The sequence below is a fragment of the Acanthochromis polyacanthus genome, chromosome 16 (assembly GCF_021347895.1).
Source record: "Acanthochromis polyacanthus isolate Apoly-LR-REF ecotype Palm Island chromosome 16, KAUST_Apoly_ChrSc, whole genome shotgun sequence".
NCBI classification, from domain to species: Eukaryota; Metazoa; Chordata; class Actinopteri; family Pomacentridae; genus Acanthochromis; species Acanthochromis polyacanthus.
The window spans coordinates 34,653,585-34,675,694 of NC_067128.1; the positions used below are offsets into that span (position 1 = coordinate 34,653,585).

General features: G+C 39.9%; 1 protein-coding gene across 1 annotated transcript in view; it reads left to right on the plus strand.

The window, feature by feature from the left end:
- Positions 1 to 22,110, plus strand: part of fig4a (FIG4 phosphoinositide 5-phosphatase a) — a 78,673-nt gene that overhangs the window by 43,134 nt on the left and 13,429 nt on the right. The window contains 8 exon segments of the mRNA XM_051960831.1: positions 1,665 to 1,803; positions 4,054 to 4,112; positions 6,124 to 6,207; positions 6,210 to 6,270; positions 6,488 to 6,519; positions 6,522 to 6,570; positions 11,438 to 11,636; positions 21,260 to 21,271. Of these exon segments, the coding sequence (XP_051816791.1) occupies positions 1,665 to 1,803; positions 4,054 to 4,112; positions 6,124 to 6,207; positions 6,210 to 6,270; positions 6,488 to 6,519; positions 6,522 to 6,570; positions 11,438 to 11,636; positions 21,260 to 21,271 (635 nt within the window).

The following is a 22,110-nucleotide window of genomic DNA, read 5'->3' on the forward strand; positions in this document are numbered from 1 at the left end:
AATGGCATCAAACTGGGCAACATGCGAAACACGTGGCACATGCTGAGCACACAAATGCTCACGGAGATCGTCTTAGCACACGCTCATGAGTCAAACATGTTGTAGCTGTTAGGAGAGTTTTCACAGGTACGATTCCTGTGATGTGAACGGAGACACGTGGTGTGAAGAGTTCGGCTTTACTTTGGTTTTATTATTAGGCAGTTTAGCACTTTTACTGTTTCCTCCTGGACATGAATAGCTGGGGAAGTGTGCCTCTGAAGAATTGAACTGTCAGGTGGATTTTATGAAGTTCTGCAGTTTGATTGGAAAATTAGCTGCCGTGTTAGCCGTAGCAGAATATGAATAATAGACTGTGTGAAAAGAAAGTTGTAGCAGCCTGTTTTTTTACGTTGGAGTCAAACTGAAGCCACGAGAATGGCTTTATGTTTAATGTCGTTTTTTATGATTTGAGCCAGAACCATCCAATTATATGAAGCAGGTTGCAGTGAAGCCTGTTTATGACACAGAACCTGCATCAGTGCGCTGGCGCTGTAAACATTTCACTTTAAGTTCCCATATGACTGTGTAGCCGTGGGTTTTAGTCCTGCTCTTAAGGGGCCGGGCTGCTTCTGTCCATGTCTCCTTCACCGTTGGTCCCCAGCCACCGGGCCATGGATGGGTTCTGAGCCGTGGGTCATTTAGCACCAGTCCACACAGAAATATTACAAACGGTTTATTTTGTATTTTATTTCTGGCGGCGTCTGCAGGGTGTTTTATTTTGAAAAGTGACTCAGTCGTCTTCCTGTCGCTTCCGTCTGTGCTTGTTTCCTGCACTTGATGTTAAGTGAAGCCGTCCATCTGCCAAAATTAATAAAAAATAAACGTCTATGGAGAAATTCTTCTAAAAGAGGGAGAGACTTGATGCTGACAAGAGATAAAAGAATTATTTAGCAATGACAAGTAATTTTATTTGTTGAGGATTCTTTAAAAAAAAACAAGAAAAAAAAAACTGTCATTATTACTCCACTTCAGAGTTATGTGATGATTGGCGTTGGTTTGTCTGTCTGTCTGTCCCTCTGTCTGTCCATCCGCCCATCCATCCATCTGTCTGTCTAATTGTCTGTCTGTCCGTCCGTCTGTGAGCAACATTACTCAAAAATACGTCAGCTGCCTGCTGACGATCACATGATTGTCTTGCTTGAATCCGATCTGTGGTGCAAAAAGCGGTTGGGGACCGCTGCCCTTCAGGAAGAAGACTCTCTCTGCATCCAGCTATCACAAAACAAGATGCGAATGAGTGTGCAACACGAGTGCTTCGTATTGCTTTCAACTTTCTTCCTGAGCCATCACTTTACATCATAATATTGACAAATTCACAGCAGTTGGTTTTTACTCATGTGTTTGGTAAAAATGACTGAAACGAGTTGTCAATTATCACTGTCGAAAAGATTTTCTGTCAACTGACTAACAGCTAAAGTGACTGCTGTTCTCTGCACTGGAGATACTGTGTGTTCTTTCAGTATTAAAAGTACAATCCTGGATTTATACATTATTTAAACAATTAAAAGGAATCTCAATTAAATGTGTTTATATAAATTTCACATGCATGCAAATACACCCTAATTAAATTTCTGATTTAGACTTTCCTGTTGCTTGCTGTTAATCTGTCCATGTGGTTCCTCCAGATGCTGACCGACAAGATGCCATCAATTTGTTCCTCCAAGTTTACCAGCCGTCGGAGACCAAGCCGCACCTTTGGGAGCTGCCAACTGACTTCTACCTGCATCAAAGGAGCACCATGGCCCTTCCTCAAGACAGACGCAGGTCAACACACGTGCTACATGTACACTTCCAAACACACACCACATATTGAACACAAACATACTGACATCTGAATATACAAGAGCATTTGTTTTTTTTCATGTTGAACTGATCAGACTCTCATCTTCACAGATTTGGCATATTTGTGCTGTTTTCTTGTTAAGTAGGTCAGGTTGGAATCACTTATTAAAGATTCCTACTCGCGCTGCTTTGGATGTACAGCTCTGTTATGAGTGCTGAGGTAGCGTTGCCACCAGTGTGTGGGTGGATTTTTATCAGACTGAGTTTATGGGCGATCTGAGTGGGTGCAATCTCCTCAAGCTTATGACAAGGGTCACTGAACCTGAGGTAACGCGAGGTTGTTTGGGTTCTGCTCCTGAGCTTCATGTCTTCCCTCTGCAGCCTGATATGTGACCTACATTACTTCAGCTGCAGAATCTGTGTGTAAGTAGCTGATAAACATGTTTGGTCTAAAATTTCTACAGACCAAAACCTGACAGAAACGCATGTAAATTGACAAACACAAGCAAAATCTGAACGAATCTTCAATCATTTCATAATGCATTCATAGAAGTTATTAAAAACATTGCAAATGGAAAAAAAAAATGCAAGATGGTCAGTTGTGCTGCAGAAAACACATCCAAAACACAAATAGTCAGTAGGAGTGAGACAAAGCAACAACTTTTCAAGGATCATTGAGAGGGTCATTCTAGAATTGGAGGACATTTGGGCTTCAACTTTTTTGGAAAAATAAACCTTTTACAATTTTATGCTCCACATTCATCAATAATAGGTTATAAACTATCCAAGGCTTGATTGGCTCAGCTTACACATCAATTGCACCATTTTATTCTGTGTTTTATTTCTTGTTTGCTAACCCTACTCTAATCACAGTAACAGGGTTGCTAATCCATGCTAATGCTAGCTTTTTCTCAGCATTATAAGCTAGATATTTAGCTAGCTGTTACTGCTGACCAAGAGGACAAACTGACTGATGGAAAACAGTCAAAAGAATTAGTCTGATCCTGATAATATGAGGTAGAGTGAGACATTCAATCAAAGCTGACAATGTGATGAAACTATGAAAAATAGAAGAGAGGACATAGCTTTGATTTACCCATTCTTTTTGGGAAACGGTTTGATGATGTTGACGACAAAAACAAGATAGAAAATGACAAAAACAAGACAGGAAATGACACAAACGAGACACAAAATGAGAAAAATGAAGCACAAAATGACAAAACTACACAAAACAACAAAATGAACACAAAAGACAAAAACGAGGCACAAAACAACAAAAATGAGACACAAAATTAGAAAAATGAGACACAATACGCCAAAAACGAGCTAGATATTGAGCTAGCTTACTGCTGTTTCTGTCAGGGCTGCTCGACTGTCAGATTTTAATGGCTTTGATCATAAATACTAAATACCCGAGTGTTTTCCAAGATAAGGCAGCACTTTTACACTTTGACTTACCATTGCTGAGTGAAACATGCTCCGAATCTAAGAGTTTAATACATTTGACTCCCAAAGAAAGGAGGTCTGACGAGAAGACGAGATAACTTTGCATTTCCATTTTGCATAGTCTTCTTGTTCCTGTGCCAAACCCTCCCTTTCTTCTCCAAAGCATTCCCAGTGTAGTAAATTAATTTTGTTGGATTTTTTTTGCTTATTTAGATCTATTTGCATGTGTTTTGTTTCCATTCCTAATATTTTATGTAAGTAAGTATGTTCAAAAGAAGAAGCTGTAGTTTCTATACAGGCGTCCTACTCTGTGCTGACTTCTGTAACCCACTTTGAGTTTTGACCCTGAGTCATTCTGTCCTTGTCATTTGTGTGCATGGTGTATTGCTTTCCATTGTCTTCATGCTTACATAAATTTTGACCCGAATTTCTTTCACAGACAGCTGGTTTATGCAGACACAATGGGCCACGGTAGCTCAATCATTATTCCCAGAAATTAGTATGGCTGGAACTAGATTCAATTCGGCAGTCACACATTGCACTTTTGCTCAGAAACTGGCGTAAGTAGCACACCGCACACCAAACTAAATAAGCACATCCACTCAAATTGCTCACACTGAATAAAAGTCTGATGTGTTCAGGAGTTGTACAGTAGGTGGTCAGACCACGCTGGTTTTGAAATCTGGGTTACCTGAGGCCCGAGAGGAGACGGAGCAGAGCGCACAGCAGTCAGTGGGAAGTTTTCAGAAAGGTTTTAACACACATATATGTCTTGTCTGTCTGCAGCTACACACTGTGGTGGTCAGAGGGAATCCTGTCCTACCTTCCTGTGGCCTATGATGAAGGTACTTTCAGTATTTAGAATATCTGCATTTTCACAATATGTTTCAGAGCCATCACTGGAATAGATTTTATAAATCATTCTGGAGCCATTTGACTTCAAAGTAGCAGTAAAGGTAGAGGTAACCATGTTATTATAGCTTTATTTGCATTTACCACGGCCAGTATTTTCACATGTAATGATGCGCTATTCTGTTTGTTTTTGTCCTACTTCCCCAACATAGCCTTAACTCTGAATTCTGAGGTCACAATATATTTATGCTTGTGTTCAAATATAAAGCAACTTCTGTGAACGCAAAGTAAAATTGTGTATTTACTAATGATTATTTTTATCAAAATAGTCGTACTGCGGTCACATTTCAGACGCCGTATTCATCATAGTGAATAAACAGTGCAGTGCTGTGACTCATCAAGGCATTTTTGACAGCAGCGATGTTGCAGTTTATCCCAGGTCTTTGGTGGTTTGGTCTTTTTATGTGACATATTGGCAATACTGCCACTGTTCCACTACCATTCAAAGTTTAGGGTCGCTCGGAAATGTCCTTATTTTTGAAAAGAAAAGGTTTCCAGCAACCATCACTCCTGTGTTCTAATGCTACATTGTGTTAGCTAATGGTGCTGAAAGGCTCATTGATGGTTAGAAAACCCTTGTGCAGTTATGCTAGCACATGGATAAAAGAGGGAGTTTTCATGGAGAATGTGAAATTATCTGGATGACCCCAAACTTTTGAACGGTCATGTATATATGCATATATGAGGGTAAGAGTGTATTTTAGTTTTTTATATTAATGTAATTATTTATATGTCTAAGATTACATGTTACATACATTGTGTTTTATGTAGTAGGGTCCATTCCGTATCATTTCAACCAGTGGTCCCCACCTGACCCTCTCAGATTTTGCTAAGTTTTTACATACATTTAGTACATTATATATGATGGGAAAATGCAAAATTTGAATGCTTTATTGTCATTAGTTTCAAAGTTATGGTTATTTGAAGTAGGTAGGGGGTACCCTAAAATTGCAGCGAAATTAAGACTTAAAATTTCGACCATTTTCAGACTTCTATAACTTCTGAACAACAAAAGATAGAGATCTGAAATGTTCAGAATCATTTCAACAGTGACCTATAGTCCTCAGAATGTGAAAATATTTACTTTATATTTATAATTGCATGTTACAGAGAATGACAAAGTTGCGATTTTATCCATCACGAACGTCTAAACTGCTACATTTGGCCACCCATTACACAAAAACTAATCATCATATCCATTAGAGATTTTATGTGGTTAATTTGTCTATCTAAGGATTGGATCTGTATAAAATGAAAGTGCTATGGTATGTAATGCATGAATATGAACAGCTAAAAATCAAAATATCTGTCCGACCTTCAGATTCAAAGGTCAACATTAAACATAGGTTTATAGAAGCAAGTTGTGCTTGGTGTCAAAATTTAGGGAGATTCCTGTAATTTCACACCGATGTCTTTTATTTTTTGATACCACCTATCCCACATGCTGATATTGACGTTGAAGTTTTTCTTAAAATTGGTTGATTTCATACGGAATGACCCAGTAAGTGTTCTGTTTTGTCTGTTGCAGTGACACCAAACTTTGGATCGGTAGTATAGTTTTGACAACCTAATGACATCTAGAATTGACTTGTTCACTCGAAGAAGAGTCGATCTTCTGTTTTTTTACTTATCGCACTATTGCACAGGCATCGCAGTCATCAAATACATACTATAGCGACAAATATCAACTCTCTTTACTGACATGTTCATAGCCAGCTGAGCAGTCTTTGTGACTGAAGCTCCTGCCATCTGTTCCTGAACAATAAACCCTTACTCAAATGCATGATGATTTGGAAACCCTTGTGGAAAACATGAAGTTGCCTGGGTGACCCCAAACTTTTGGATGGTAGTGCCTATTTTAGGATGTGGGTTTAAGTCTTGGATTCTTGTTTTTGTGTGTGTTTGCTTGCTCCTTAACTTGTGTTTTTTTGTGTGTGGAACCAGTCCCCTGTGACGACACCATGAAGAAGGTCAAAGTAAAGAGAGTGAACCGCTTTGACGAGGCCATCGACATCTACACGGAATTCTTCAACCTTATGAACTCACCTGCTTTGATGAGACATTTTGCATTGCCATGACCAACTCTGCACAGTAATCCACACACACGAGACGTACACAAAATGTTTGGCTATCCGTACAGCATTGAAGGTCCAGCTTTAAAATTATGGCAATGTTATGTACCGCAAGGTTTGTCCCACATTTTGGCAATGACATTTCTGCTAAACAATGCACCAGATATCCATTAGGTGCTATTGTGGTCCAGCAGGGTGTCAGCTGACAGACTTCTTTTTAATTTGTATTCATAAAGGGAATTTATGCCAAAGACAGTAGGAGTGGATCCAAGCCATTCACAGTTCGCAAGCCGGAGGAAACTGGAAAATCAGTGCTGGGGTGAGTGCATCTTTTGTCCCTGTCCACATTTGGGGTGTTTTGGAAGGTGTTTTTTCTTTATTTTTGATGTAATGAATCCCGTGTCACCGTGGCCCTCATACCCACAGCTTCATGTGATACTGTGTTCTCAGGTAACCAAAACAACACTTCGTCCTTTTTCCTGTTTTTGGTGAGAACACGCCGCATCAAAATTAATGAGCTGCTTGTGGATGCGTGTAGTTTTTACCATACATATTAATGCACTCACACACTACTAGGAAAAGGAATAATGCAAAGCCTCTACTGTTTATAGGCCTCATGTGCTGGTGGTTTTTAATTGTCTCCTATTATTGGAGCACAACAGGACCGCTGCCCCACCAGGCATGACTCAGATGTTATGGGCTCATTCAGTGTTTTCCTACGATGCTGACCGATTACCCAAACATGTTTGTTCGTGACTTTCTAAAAAGTAATTGAAATGATTCTCTATCTTTTCTCTGTCAGTGGAACTGGGTTGTGTTTTATAATAGATGTTAAATGCAGTTCAGTTGCCTCGTGTATTTCTAGCCTTCAGCCATTTCCTGGAGAACTCAGGCTCTTCATTTAGGTTATAAATGATAAAACACTAGCTGTACAGGTGAAAATGAGGATAAATCATTTTGGACACTCAATAGTAACTTGTGTTTTAGTGTTAGTTTGCCACGCTTTGACTTGCATAGATGGAATCAGCCCAGTTTCTGTGGTGAGAGTCGGATCACTTTACTGGCTTCCAGTTGCTTGCCCAAATCGAATTCATAACTCCTGACACTTGCATACAAACCTACAGGGTGGGTTTTAAGTTTCCATACATATGAAAAATAAGCATTTTCTTGTTGGACAACCGTTTTTGTTTATATAATGTGCTGTAGGTGATTACCACATATTAATACGTGTGTTCCACTGTTGGTGAACTTGAATTAGCACAGTTGAAGTTCTGCTTGTAATGGCGTTGGTAATGCGTTCCTTGAGATGATTTATGTCTCCTATCTTCACATGGTGGCCTTCAAGTGCCCCCAAAGATAGAAATTAACATCTGGAAGTTTTGTATCTGAAACATAAAGAATATACATTATGCATTTTCCTATGTATGAAAACTTGTGGCCCAACAGCTTCCTCCTACCTGAACTCTCTCATTCAGGTCTACACTCCCTTCAGCTCACCACACTCAGCAAACGAAAGGCGCCTGATCAGACCACCATAACAGGGTCAGTCGATAGCTGGAGCTCTTCCCCCTCTCCAATCTGCAGTCCCTCTCAGTCTTTAGCTCATCTTACCCCATCTCGCCTGCATACATATTTAATTTCCTGTGAAATTGTTACTCCACCAAGGAACAGTGGCGGAGTCATGTGACGAATTGATGTTGGTTTATCTGTCTGTGTTTCTGTTCGCCAACATTACTCAAAACGGAAACTAGCGGATTTGGATGAAATTTTGAGGGAGGGTCAGAAATGACCACAAGACTTTGGTAGCAATACGGCTTTGTTGTTATTCACATCTTTATGGTAGCTTTGTGTCTATTTGTGGTCAATTTGCATCTTTTTGTGGTTAATGTGTCTCTTGGAGCTCACTGTGTGTCACTTTATGGATATTTCACTTCTCATTGTGAGAATTTTCCATCTTTTGTGGTTGTTTTGTGTCTGTGTGGTCATTTTGCATGTCTTATGGTCACTTTGTACCTTTTGTGCCTTATTTGTATGTTTTTTATGGTTGTTTTGTGTGTACTTGTGGTAAATTTTCGTCTTTCTGCTTTTGGTTTAAGTCCCTGTTTGGTCATTTGGCTTCTCTTTGTGATGAATTCGTATCTTCTTTGCATCATTGTTTTCTCTTTGTGGTCGTTTTACATTGTTTTGCGATTTTTACTCCGCCAAGCAACACGACCGAGTTATGTGATGATTGGTGATCTGTCTGTCTGTCTGTTCACAACATTACTCAAAACAGACTAATGGATTTGGATGAATTTTCAGGGAAGATCAGAAATGTCACAAGGACAAAGTGATTAGATGTTGGCAGTGATGCAGCTTATAGTCTGGATCCACGGATTTCCTAAAGATTTCTGTATCACTGTGAGACAGCGGCACGGCGTGACTGTAACCATGACGATCACATGATTGTGATCTTACTACAAATCCACCGCTGTGAACTTATCAGGACTTATCCGTCAGAATAATACAAGAACAATTGATAAAATTGTGGGGGTGTTCTGAGTCCCATCAATTCCTGCCGCCCGCTACATATTTTGGCAATTCCGTATCCGTACATAACGTACACAGGCATAATACACGCCTGTGCTCAGCGGAAGGTAATTTTTTTATTAACCCTTTGATGCCCAGTGTGGGTCAGGAGATGCCCATTCTCCATTGGATTTAGGTCACTTTTGGACCATGTTGCACATCAGAAGGTCACAGATTTCATCCGTCGTTAATCATAAAACAACTGAGCAGCCTTGGTGGACTACTACGCTCTCTGAGTGCTTTTTTTTTTAATGTAATTGACAGATTCAAATAAATTCTTTCTAGTATGTGGGCTCTGGTGAGTTGGTTTAGTGTTTGATAGAGCGAGGGCATCAAGGTTCCATGTGTCCTCCACTGTAGATGTCTTGTTTGAAAAGTACAATAAATTGCAAGTATGACTCACTCACTCTGGACCACATCACGTGTGCACATGCCGAAATACAGTCAGGCACACATGTCACGTGCCGTGTCTTTGTTATTTCCCATTAATACTGTACTGCTGTTTATTCGTCCATCTTCTGAGCCCCTTGTCTTGGCGACGTCACTGGGACAAAATAATGACTTTTGTTCTGTAGTTCCACTCTATTGATGGTGTTTCAGATGGAAAAACTAGGTGTGAACTAACATTAACCAGTCTGTCAAGGGCTCCCATGTCTTATGTCAACTTTGATATTCCATCCGTTCTCAGCTCTCTTTATCATTAACAAATACTGTATCTAAAGCTTTTTTTTTTTTTTTGCACTGCACTGGAGGAGGTTTGATATTTTCCTCTCATAGCCTTTAAAAAAATCTTCAAATCAAACCACAGAAAGCTGAAATGACCAAGTATATCTAATTAGGTTTTATAATCATGATAAACCCTCTCTGTAAGCTTTCTAATTCTGGCCAATACTGTCCAGCCTCATCCACTTACTCCGTTGTTGTCATATTAAACCACTAGTATGAAAATCATGAGAGCTAATTTCACTAAAGTGGGCGCTGCATAGAACTGTAAATTAAAAAAAATAACTACAGAGAAAACTCAGTACCTTTTGATTGCTCAAACACTTGAGAGAAGAGAAAGGAAAGTTGGTTTTGATCAAGGAGACGTTTGAATCACCACAAAGAAATTCTGAAGTGACTCACTCAGGCTTTTCTCTGCAAAAGTAGAAATTAAGCTTCAGAATGGTAACATCTGCAGACTCAGGAGAGCATTTTCAGCATCCTCTGCAGAAAGATGATGGGTCCAAAACTCTTTCCAGCTGTTGGGGACCAGAAAGTTTGTTCCAAGTCCAGGTTTAGTCACTTTCCTTCTCAGAGGAGTTGTGGAAGTGTTGCTGCTCTGATGAGTCATTTATTAAATGATATGTCTGGGGGGAAACAGACATATCAGAAACATGTCCAAAATGTTCAAACTATAATGAACCAAATATTAACAGTGTGAGACAAATAACGTGTAAAAAAAAAAAAAATCAGAAATTCTTTATGAAATGTTCCAAGTTCAGATATTCACAAGTATCAATAAATGTGACAAAATAAATATTGTTAAAAAATCTGTCAAATTATTGATGAAATGTCCTTAATTCTTAAAAAATATCTGAAAATATAAAAGAAATATTCACAAATATTAACAAACTGTGAAAAATGAAATAATGTAAAAGTGTGAGAAATTATTCATGAAATGTAGTTAATTCTTACAAAATATTTGAAAATATTAAACAAATATTCACAAATAACAAAATGTAAAAAAAAAAAATAATAATGTAGAAGATATTAACATATCTGAAAAACAAAGACATGACTGAAAATAAAAAATACAGAAATACTCGAATGTCATTAATGGGGTAAAATGCAAACATGCTTTAAAGTTTTATGTTTCTTATAGGCATAGACTGATTATTAACTATTGCTTAATTATTGGCATTGATAAATTATTGACAGACCATTGATTAATTAAACCTTAGTGGGCAATAAAAGTGACAGAACAGTGAAATATATTAAGAAAACAGAGAAAAATGTCCGACATAGCTGCGGGAGACAAACTGATCAATCTCAGTCGATCCAATATAAACAGAAGAGATTGTCCTAATTTAATCACTCCTATTTCTATTTTACATATTCAGTTATAATCATCCCTATTAATGAAGGAGTCTAATTATGAATGGCAGGTTTTCTGCTGCCACATGATGTTAAAACATTACATTTAATTAAACTACCATTTAAAAGTTTGGGGTCACTCAGACAATTTCATGTTTTCTATGAAAACTCACACTTTTTTCATGTGCTAACATAACTGCACAAGGGTTTTCTAATCATCAATGAGCCTTTCAGCACCATTAGCTAACACAATGTAGCATTAGAACACAGGAGTGATGGTTGCTGGAAATGTTCCTCTTTACCCCTATGGAGATATTCCATTAAAAATCAGCTGTTTCCAGCTAGAATAGTCATTTACTGCATTAACTATGTCTACACTGGACTTATAATTCATTTAATGTTATCTTCATTGAAAAAAACAACTGCTCTTCTTTCAGGAATAAGTACATTTCTAAGTAACCCCAAACTTTTGAACATTGCTTTTTATTTGTAAGCGTTTGTGCATATGCTAATTAAATGTGCATGTGTGTGGATACTGGCAGCAACAAGAGCAATAAGGAGGAGACGCTGCTCCAAAGGAAGACTGCAGCCAGCGCACCTCCTCCCCCGAGTGAGGAGGCCATCTCCAGCACCTCGGAGGACGACTCCGAGGACGATCGTGACGACGATGGCTCCGTCTCCCAGCGATCCACCCCGATCAAGCTGCTAACAGAATCAGGAGAGAGCAGTCGCACACAGGAGGTATGAAAACACACACACACACACACAGCTGCTAATGAGGAAGATTCAAAGACAAATGTGTTGCAGCAATCACATTAGACGTCACGTCTGAGTCAAGATCTGTAATGTCGAGAGATAAAACAGCAGTCAACCAAATGAGATCCTCTAATAATTTTAGAATGTCTTCTAATGGCTTCAGGGAAATGCCATCTCAGTTTTGGCTGCGTCCCCAACTGCCTGTATTTTAGGTCACAATTGCCTCTTGCTTTCCAATTCCAGTGTTTCGCCCCCGATTGTGTTTTCTCCTGCTCATCTCCCTTCTGAGTCTCCCACAAGAAATTAGTTTTGTCTTTCTGTTTGCGTCGGGCGTCAGAGTAGACGTCACCATCATCAGTCTCGCTGGTGGAATTAAATGGTGTGGGTTTGTGCTAATGCTGGTTCCAGTGAAAGTAGAATAAACTCTGATGTATTCATGTGATTATTCTGCAATTTCTCCTGTCCAGATGTTTCTCTCTCGCTGATTCTCTGTCACGTCTGTTGAAGAAAACATACCCATCATCGTTTGAAGAATAGTTGCTTTCAGTCCTGCCGTTTTACAGCAAACCAGGACTCCTTTTAACAGAACATCAGTCTTCATTTTGGCTGCACGTCTGCCGTCATTGTCCTGCTTCAGAATCAGTTAGGACCAATCAAATGCCTCCCTGACAGCGTTGCATGATGGATAAAGAATGTAAAATCCCTGTACTTTTTTCACAGCGCTGTATGTTTTCACTCTGAATAAGTCTCTTCAAAGCAACTACAAGCTAACAACTGTGAAAAGTGGAATTACAGAGGCTTTTATTTAGTGGTGCTTTTATTCAAGACTATGTTCCTTTCAGCTCTGAGGGTGGAAAAACCGTCATGTCTGTTCTGATGATGGTGTTTTGAGCAAAAGTTAAAGCTTAATAACACAATTTGACCTGTTGTTGCTTAGGAAAATGTTACATTTGTGAAATATTTGGTGCAATTTTTCCTCCCTTTTAAGATCTAATACACCTCCTGCCACTTAAGAAGCATCCTTGGTGCAGTTAATTTTTAATTTGAAGCTTTTTTGATTCATATCTGGACCGAAGACAAAAAAATAAATTAAAAGCGTCACTGGAGATCTGACTTGTTTGGAATCAGGAGCAGCATTGTCCACGACGGGGCTTTCTGTCTTGACTTGAATGCTTTATATGGAATCGGTAAAGAGGTGTCTGTTTGATGCATTAATCAGTAGTTTTATTATTTACAACGTCAACTGTACAGGATTCTTTTTGTTGGAACTAGTTTACCTTGTCTGGAGCTTCCTATGCAGCCCACTTTTCCTCCAGCATGAGCAAAACATTTGAGAACTGACCTATTTCCAGTGATTATGCGCACTCACAGGGAGTCTGTCACAATGTGGTCCGTCGTTTCCTCCTCCAAAACCCAGGTATCTTGAAGGAGTGAATGTAGGGCATGAGTAGTGGGATTTGGGCCTGCTTTTAGACATCATGTGATATTTGGTCACCTGAGGGTGTCTGTCTTGCTGTAATTTTTGTGATGGCTCATTTAATTTCTTCATTTGGTTTCCTGCCAATGTTGATATTAAGGTCTGCTTCCAAGAAATACACGTGAAACAAGAACAGCAATAAAAGAGTGCAGTCTTCTGCCAAGGCTGCTCATTCCCTCATACAGCATTGTCAGAAATGCAGCCTTTATTTATTAGATATTGAAGAACAGAAATCACAGCAACATAGAATGTGGATATTTAATATAGATGTATGTAGATGGATTATGGCATCAAAGGCAAAACTATCAAGATACTGTCAGTGTGTCATGTTGCAACGGGAACCTGCAGACTTTCATTTGGTGATGCGGGAAAATACATAAAATGCACCGATCAGTCCCTACATTAAAACCACTGACAGGTGAAGAGAATAACATTGACCATGTTGGTACTACACTCAACAAAAATATAAAGGCAACACTTTTGTTTTTGCTCCCATTTATTATGAGATGAACTCAAAGATCTAAAACTTTTTCCACATACACAATATCACCATTTCCCTCAAATATTGTTCACAAATCTGTCTACATCTGTGATAGTGAGCACTTCTCCTTTGCTGAGATAATCCATCCCACCTCACAGGTGTGCCATATCAAGATGCTGATTAGACACCATGATTAGTGCACAGGTGTGCCTTAGACTGCCCACAATAAAAGGATTTTGCCCACTCAAGTTGGTGACGGCGAACTGGAGTCAGGTGGAGACCCCGATGAGGACGACGAGCGTGCAGATGAGCTTCCTTGAGACAGTTTCCGACAGTTTGTGCAGAAATTCTTTGGTTATGCAAACCGATTGTTTCAGCAGCTGTCCGAGTGGCTGGTCTCAGACCATCTTGGAGGTGAACATGCTGGATGTGGAGGTCCTGGGCTGGTGTGGTTACACGTGGTCTGCGGTTGTGAGGCTGGTTGGATGTACTGCCAAATTCTCTGAAACGCCTTTGGAGACAGCTTATGGTAGAGAAATGAACATTCAATACACGAGCAACAGCTCTGGTTGACATTCCTGCTGTCAGCATGTCAACTGCACGCTCCCTCAAATCTTGCCACATCTGTGGCATTGAGCTGTGTGATGAAACTGAACCTTTCAGAGTGGCCTTTTCTAGCAGTCTAAGGCACACCTGTGCACTAATCATGGTGTCTAATCAGCATCTTGATATGGCACACCTGTGAGGTGGGATGGATTATCTCAGCAAAGGAGAAGTGCTCACTATCACAGATTTAGACAGATTTGTGAACAATATTTGAGAGAAATGGTGATATTTTGTATGTGGAAAAAGTTTTAGATCTTTGAGTTCATCTCATAAAAAATGGGAGCAAAAACAAAAGTGTTGCGTTTATATTTTTGTTGAGTGTGTGTGGTGTTCTGCTGGAAAACCTTAGATTGTGCTCATGAGACTTGGGCCCCATCCACACGAAGACAAAACGCTTAACAGTTTCAAAAACAATCGCCATAATGACGAAGGCGTCTCAGAAAATGTGTGCGTCTACATGAATGCACTTGATACGCATGGAAACGCTGTAAAACACATGCCAGACCTCTAGGGGCGCTGTAACGATATGACAGAAACACGCACAAACAGAAGAAAAAACAGTGGGCATGCACCCTTACGGCAAAAGTTGTAAACAGAGACCAAGCCGGGAAGCATGAGTGGGCAACGTGGGCAAGCTACTACGCTAGTCTGGACGGACGATGAGGTTGAACTCTTGCTTCGGGTGCCTTTGGATTATAAAGGCAAAAACCCTAACCCTGCAACAGGGATAGTAGGGTCACTAACTTCATCAGCACATTTGCTACACTATACGCCGCTAATGTTGTCGTTGCCGCGTGTGGCGCATGCGTGTCAATGAAGATACGAAACTATGACGCACGTGTATCTGAAAAGTAGCGGAGAGCCAGTAAACACGGAGCCGCTTATACGGCGTTTCAAAGTCTTTCCACTCTGGAACCTGGTTTCAAAAATGATCATTTACAGACCCTCAAAATGCCGTCTTCGTGTGGATGATACGCAGATTCGGCAAGAAACGTAGGCGTTTAGACCTCGGTTTGTCTTCGTGTGGATGGGGTCTTAGACATCCAAATAAACCCAGAACAAACACACTCCTTCATTCAAATGGCAATCTTAAATGTCACTGCAGGAAAATGTACCCCACCATATTTCAAAAACATCAAACAATCATGAACATCTTGATGTTGATAGATATTGATTTGACCTCCAAACTTCCTCGAACATTCTGATCAAAACATCAGCAGGATGCAGTGGAACAAGTTTGATTTCCAGAGCCCCCAAAAGGATCCGCTGCCAACGTCCTGGTCCAGACCCCATAGGACACCCTGAGTGGTCCTCTGGTCCAGACCCAATGGTTCGGACCACATAAGGGGGACCAACACAATATTAGACAGGTGGTCATAATGTTATGCCTGATCGTTGTGTGATGATCATGTTTTTTATGAATTTGGCCATCAACACCTTGGTTTTATTAAACAAGAAATGAGCCCTTAGAATGATCAGGTTTAGTTCACTTCAGTATCTTCTATACGCTACTGTTCAAAGTTTGGGGTCACTTAGAAATATCCTAATTTTTTTTTAAAAACTTTTTTTTTTTCAATGAAGACAACTTTAAATGGACTATTCTAGCTGGAAACAGCTGGTTTTTAATGGAATATGTCCATAGGGGTACAGAGGAACATTTCCAGCAACCATCACTCCTGTGTTCTAATGCTACATTGTGTTAGCTAATGGTGCTGAAAGGATAACTTGATGATTAGAAAACCCTTGTTCAGTTATGTTAGCACATGGATAAAAGTGTGAGTTTATATGGAAAATGTCTGACTGAGCCCAAACCTTTGAACAATAGTGTATACAATCTGTGATTTTAATACTGTGTTATTAACATGAGGAAACAAAGGAGGGAACAGTAGAGACATGTAGGCATGAGATGTTTTTGCCTTCTTAACTGACACCCTTCACTATGTAGTTCAACATGCGTTAAAGTGTGTATATGTGTGGGTTTACACACGAGGTGTAGCAAATTCTTAGAATATTAAAATAATATCTATATCGGTATCTGTTTCACGCCCCAGGTGGACTCTTTACACGTTTACGTCTCCCATTGACCCAGATTCCATTTATCAGCAGGAAGAACGAGCACGTTAATCGGCAGAGGTAGTAGGTTAGTGTGTAAAGAGGATGAATCAAAAGCCTCAGAGAGCCTCCTTCCCTTTTAGGATGCCTCAGTGGATAAGAAATTCCTTTTATCATGAGGAGCCTCAGTGGTGTGTGACTGGTGACTAAAGCATCCGCAGTGTTACTATGGCAACAGGCATTGTTTACAGCCCCTATGACATCAGCAAGATAGTGGTGTTTTTTTCCTGTCAACACCTCTGTCTCAATTTCGCTGTCATTTAGTTGCAGATTTTGAAAACCAGTCTGATGCTCTTCATTGGCTTGTGACTGGACAGCAAACGGCTCAGTAGAAGAACCAGCGTCTTCTTATTTTTCCTTCTTTCAGTGGTATGTCCCGGATAGCTGTGGGTTGTGGGTAAATCAGTTTATGGTGCATCAGATGGTCTCAAGGCCTCTGCTCCTGATGGGACTTTGTCTTCTGCCAGGATGGCAACAATAAAGGTGTCAGACATTGGTCCAATTTCATGTTTCTGGCAGCCAGGGAAATTTCACAGCTGATCTCCGCTTCAGATTCATCATTTTTGTAGCCACGTGACAAGACGTGAGAAGCATGGTTTCTCTCTGTTCCAACAAGCATGTGTTGCCGTTCAGCTTAGTACAGATATCTGTTGATTTTTGCTCTTGAATCGCTGTGAGGTTGACATTTGTGTTTCTAAGTGGAATTTCTGAGCAAATACAGCTGATGGCAAGACCGTAATTGTCTTGTCCTTTAAAACAGGATTGTTTTATTCGAGATGGAGTTTGGAGACAGGCAGCACTCAATAACAATAACTTTATTTATATAGCACCCTATAGACCAGCGTTCACAAGGTGCTTTGACAGTTAAAACATGCAAACACAGAGACAATCAAGCAAGAGAGCAGTCAAATAAAACAAATAATTAGCTAGATTAGCTTGCACATCAGACAAGGGTACTAGGCAGTTTCAAAATGAACCAATAGGATGAAGGGTTAAAAATTAAAAATTTTTAAAAATGAGAAATTAAAGAATTAGAGATGATACCACACCAAAGAACTAGTGAGAGAATTAAAACAAGAGAGAACTTATAAAACTAGAAAAGCACTGAGAGAGTGGAGTACTCCTCCAAAACTGCTCATTCTCTCATATGGCATTGTCAGAAATACAGCATTTAGTTTTTTAAGAAATACAGCATTTGCTTTTTCTTTAGTTATTGATGAGCAGAAATCACTGCAACATAGAATGTGGACATTTAATATAGATACCCACAAACAAAATGACCTTGTGCTGAACAAACACCCCCACAATTTAATCAGTTGTTCCTTGTATTATTTCTGACTGATAAGTCCACATCGGTGGATTTGTAGTCGGATCACAATCATGTGATCGTCAGCAGGCAGCTGATGTAGTGTTCACTTGTTGTCATGGTTACAGTGACACCGTGCCACTGTCTGGCAGTGATACAGAAATCTTTAACAAATCCATGCATCCACACTTTAAGCTGCATCACGTCCAAAAACTAATCACTTGGTCCTTGTATCATTTCTGACCTTGACTGAAAATTTCATCCAAATGTGTTAGTCCAATTTTGAGCAATGTTGCTGACAGACACACACTGATCGTCACATAACTCCACCAAGTTCCTTGACAGAGCAATAAATCAAGACATACACTACCATTCAAAAGTTTGAGTCACTTAGAAGTGTCTTTATTCTTGAAAGAAAAACTTTTTTTTTTTTCCAATGAAGATAACATTAAATGAATCATAAATCCAGTCTAGACACTGTTAATGTGGTAAATGACTATTCTAGCTGGAAATGCCTGGTTTTTACTGGAATATCTCCATAGGGGTACAGAGGAACATTTCCAGCAACCATCACTCCTGTGTTCTAATGCTACATTGTGTTAGCTAATGCTGTTGAAAGGCTCACTGATGATTAGAAAACCCTTGTGCAGTTATGTTAGCACATGGATAAAAGTGTGAATTTTCATGGAAAACATTAAATTGTCTGTGTGACCTCAAACTGTTGAACAGTAGCGTAAATGAATCATGTCTGCAGTGAGTAGAGCTCATTATTTAACCCTTCTACTTGTTCACTCGCTGCATAGATGGAAAAATCTTTATCTTGTCATGCATAGAGAAAATTAGTAAAACTGCCCCTACTTTCCCCCCCCCTCAAAGACTAACTTGATTTAACTCTGCGTAAAAGAAATCTCAAAAGAGCTGTTTATGATTGTCTGAGTTGAAAGTGAAGGCGCTCACTTTTTCTCCATCCGTCTAAGTCCCCTCCTGATTTATGATGTATTTTCCTCAGGTTTTCTCTCCTCTGTCTTCTCGAGGCCTTGAGCGATGAGGCGGTCATGAATATTTCCAGCTGGACAGCTAGCTCACGTGTCGGGCGCACACACTCGCTCTCATGCATCTCTTGCCGCTGCCTGCGAGCCTGTCTCTGAGAATGGATTGCCGCGGTGCCAGCACAACACACAACTGTTGAAATATTTAAACATCAGCTCATTACTGCGTTTGCCATGTAATTACACATGCTCATTTAGTATTCCTCCTCAGTATGAACGCACATGCAGTGTGTGTGTGTGTGTGTGTGTGTGTGTGTGTGTGTGTGTGTGTGTGTGTGTGTGTGTGTGTGTGTGTGTGTGTGTGTGTGTGTGTGTGTGTGTGTGTGTGTGTGTGTGTGTGTGTGTGTGTGTGTGTGTGTGTGTGTAAGCGAGCATGTGTTTACACAACACACTCGTCTGCTATATGGAAGCGTGTATGCCGTGTTCCCATGTAATCTCGGTTTTGAGCGGGGCGCTGTGTATTTTTATGATCGTGTGTTCACAGCTGCCGTTTCTTGGACATGGTCCTGTAACACCCCCGTTCATTCTCCCCTCCCTGCAGTTCAGATCAATACAAATACAGGGAAAATTTAAAGCGTTGTGTCGAGCATATTGCTGCGATGGCAGAAAACAGCCAACCGGCACGATGGCATAGCTGGTGTTTGCAGTTACATAACCAGCTCCTCATTGTTATTCTGAGTTTATTGGAGTAACGTAAAATTCACCTCAGAATTCATAGTTTGTCAAAGAAGTGAATTTGTTGAGGATCTTGTGTGGGTTAGCTGGACAGTGACACACCTGTTTCAGCTTTTAAATATCTTATTACACCGATTGGTTAGTCTGCTTCGACTTTACAGTGGGGAGAAAAGTTTCAGACACTCTTAAAAGTGTACACAGTTGGAAATATTAGCATGAAATATTTGTGGAAAAATGTTTTTTGTGTTTCAAATGGTGTGGCTGCATGATACTGCCTCCACCATGCTTGACAGTAGGTACTGTTCATACTGGAGGTAATGCTTCGTCTGGCCTTCTGCATCACCTCACATTAGCAGGAGGAAGATAAAGCTGGAAACTGGACTCATCTGATCACAGAATCGTCTTCTAGTTCCTGATTAGGGGCTTCTAGACAGCCTTGTAGGTAGGGCATGATGTTGTTGAAATAGCACTCATTTCATTCATGTGAACATTTTCAGAATGTGCTTTTTCTGCACTAAAACAAAGAGGAAAAATTAGAAGCTGTGGTCATTTATGGGTTACTATGCTGTGATTTTACTGGTCCACCTGAGCTCAAATTGGGTTGTATGTGGCTTCTGAACTAGAATGAATTTGATGCCCCTGGTCTAACCCAGTGCACCAGTGACATATTCTCCTCTCACTGCAGAATTAGCTCTCTTTAAACCTAGTCCACTTGGAGCCTGCTTGCAGTAGGTGGATCAGCATCTGTATATCCTGCATACACACGTGGACAAAATTGTTGGTACCCCTCAGTTAAAGAAGGAAAAACCCACAATTCTCACTGAAATCACTTGAAACTCACAAAAGTAACAATAAATAAAAATTTATTGAAAATTAAATAATCAAAATCAGCCATCACTTTTGAATTGTTGATTAACATAATTATTTAAAAAAACAAACTAATGAAATAGGGCTGGACAAAAATGATGGTACCCATAACTTAATATTTTGTTGCACAACCTTTTGAGGCAATCACTGCAATTAAACGATTTCTGTATTTGTCAATGAGCGTTCTGCAGCTGTCAACAGGTATTTTGGCCCACTCCTCATGAGCAAACAGCTCCAGTTGTCTCAGGTTTGATGGGTGTCTTCTCCAAATGGCATGTTTCAGCTCCTTCCACATATGTTCAATGGGATTCAGATCTGGGCTCATAGAAGGCCACTTTAGAATAGTCCAACGCTTTTCTCTCAGCCATTCTTGGGTGTTTTTGGCTGTGTGTTTTGGATCGTTGTCCTGTTGGAAGACCCATGACCTGCGACTGAGACCAAGCTTTCTGACACTAGGCAGCACATTTCTCTCCAGAATGCCTTGATAGTCTTCAGATTTCATCGTACCTTGCACACTTTCAAGACACCCTGTGCCAGATGCAGCAAAGCAGCCCCAAAACATTACTGAGCCTCCTCCATGTTTCACCGTAGGGACAGTGTTCTTTTCTTCGTATGCTTGGTTTTTGAGTCTATGAACATAGAGTTGATGTGCCTTACCAAAAAGCTCTAGTTTGGTCTCATCTGTCCAAAGGACATTCTCCCAGAAGCTTTGTGGCTTGTCAACATGCATTTTTGCAAATTCCAGTCTGGCTTTTTTATGAGTTTTTTTCAGCAGTGGTGTCCTCCTTGGTCGTCTCCCATGAAGTCCACTTTGGCTCAAACAACGACGAATGGTGCGATCTGACACTGATGTACCTTGGCCTTGGAGTTCACCTTTAATTTCTTTGGAGGTTGCTCTGGGCTCTTTGGATACAATTCCAACGATCCGTCTCTTCAATTTGTCATCAATTTTCCTCTTGCGGCCACGTCCAGGGAGGTTGGCTACTGTCCCGTGGGTCTTGAACTTCTGAATAATATGAGCCACTGTTGTCACAGGAACTTCAAGCTGTTTAGAGATGGTCTTATAGCCTTTACCTTTAAGATGTTTGTCTATAATTTTTTTTCGGATGTCCTGGGACAATTCTCTCCTTCGCTTTCTGTTGTCCATGTTCAGTGTGGTACACACCTTTTCACCAAACAGCAGGGTGACTACTTGTCTCCCTTTAAATAGGCAGACTGACCGATTATGAGTTTGGAAACACCTGTGATGTCAATTAAATGACACACCTGAGTTAATCATGTCACTCTGGTCAAATAGTTTTCAATCTTTTATAGAGGTACCATCATTTTTGTCCAGGCCTGTTTCATTAGTTTGTTTTTTTAAATAATTATGTTAATCAACAATTCAAAAGTAATGGCTGTTTTTGATTATTTAATTTTCAATAAATTTTTATTTATTGTTACTTTTGTGAGTTTCAAGTGATTTCAGTGAGAATTGTGGGTTTTTCCTTCTTTAACTGAGGGGTACCAACAATTTTGTCCACGTGTGTAAATACAACAAGCTGCGTGTTGCCTACAATGATGCTTTTAGGCACCTATTGAAGGTTCCTCGCTGGAACAGTGCCAGTTTCCTTTTTGTGCAAAATAACGTGACTACATTAAACGTTGTCATAAGAAATTTTATTCACAGATTTATAGCAAGACTGATGGTGTCTCAAAATGAAATTATAAATGTTTGTATAAATCTAAAGCGGAGCAGTGTCATGTACAGCTCTGAGCTCTGGAATCACTGGAGAGACTGCTTATATGGTTTATAACTTGTTGGTTTTTGTCTGTTGGTGTTTTGTTTGTTTTTATATGGACCGTTTCCGTGTCTGAAATAAATAAATAATAAATAAAAATTGTGC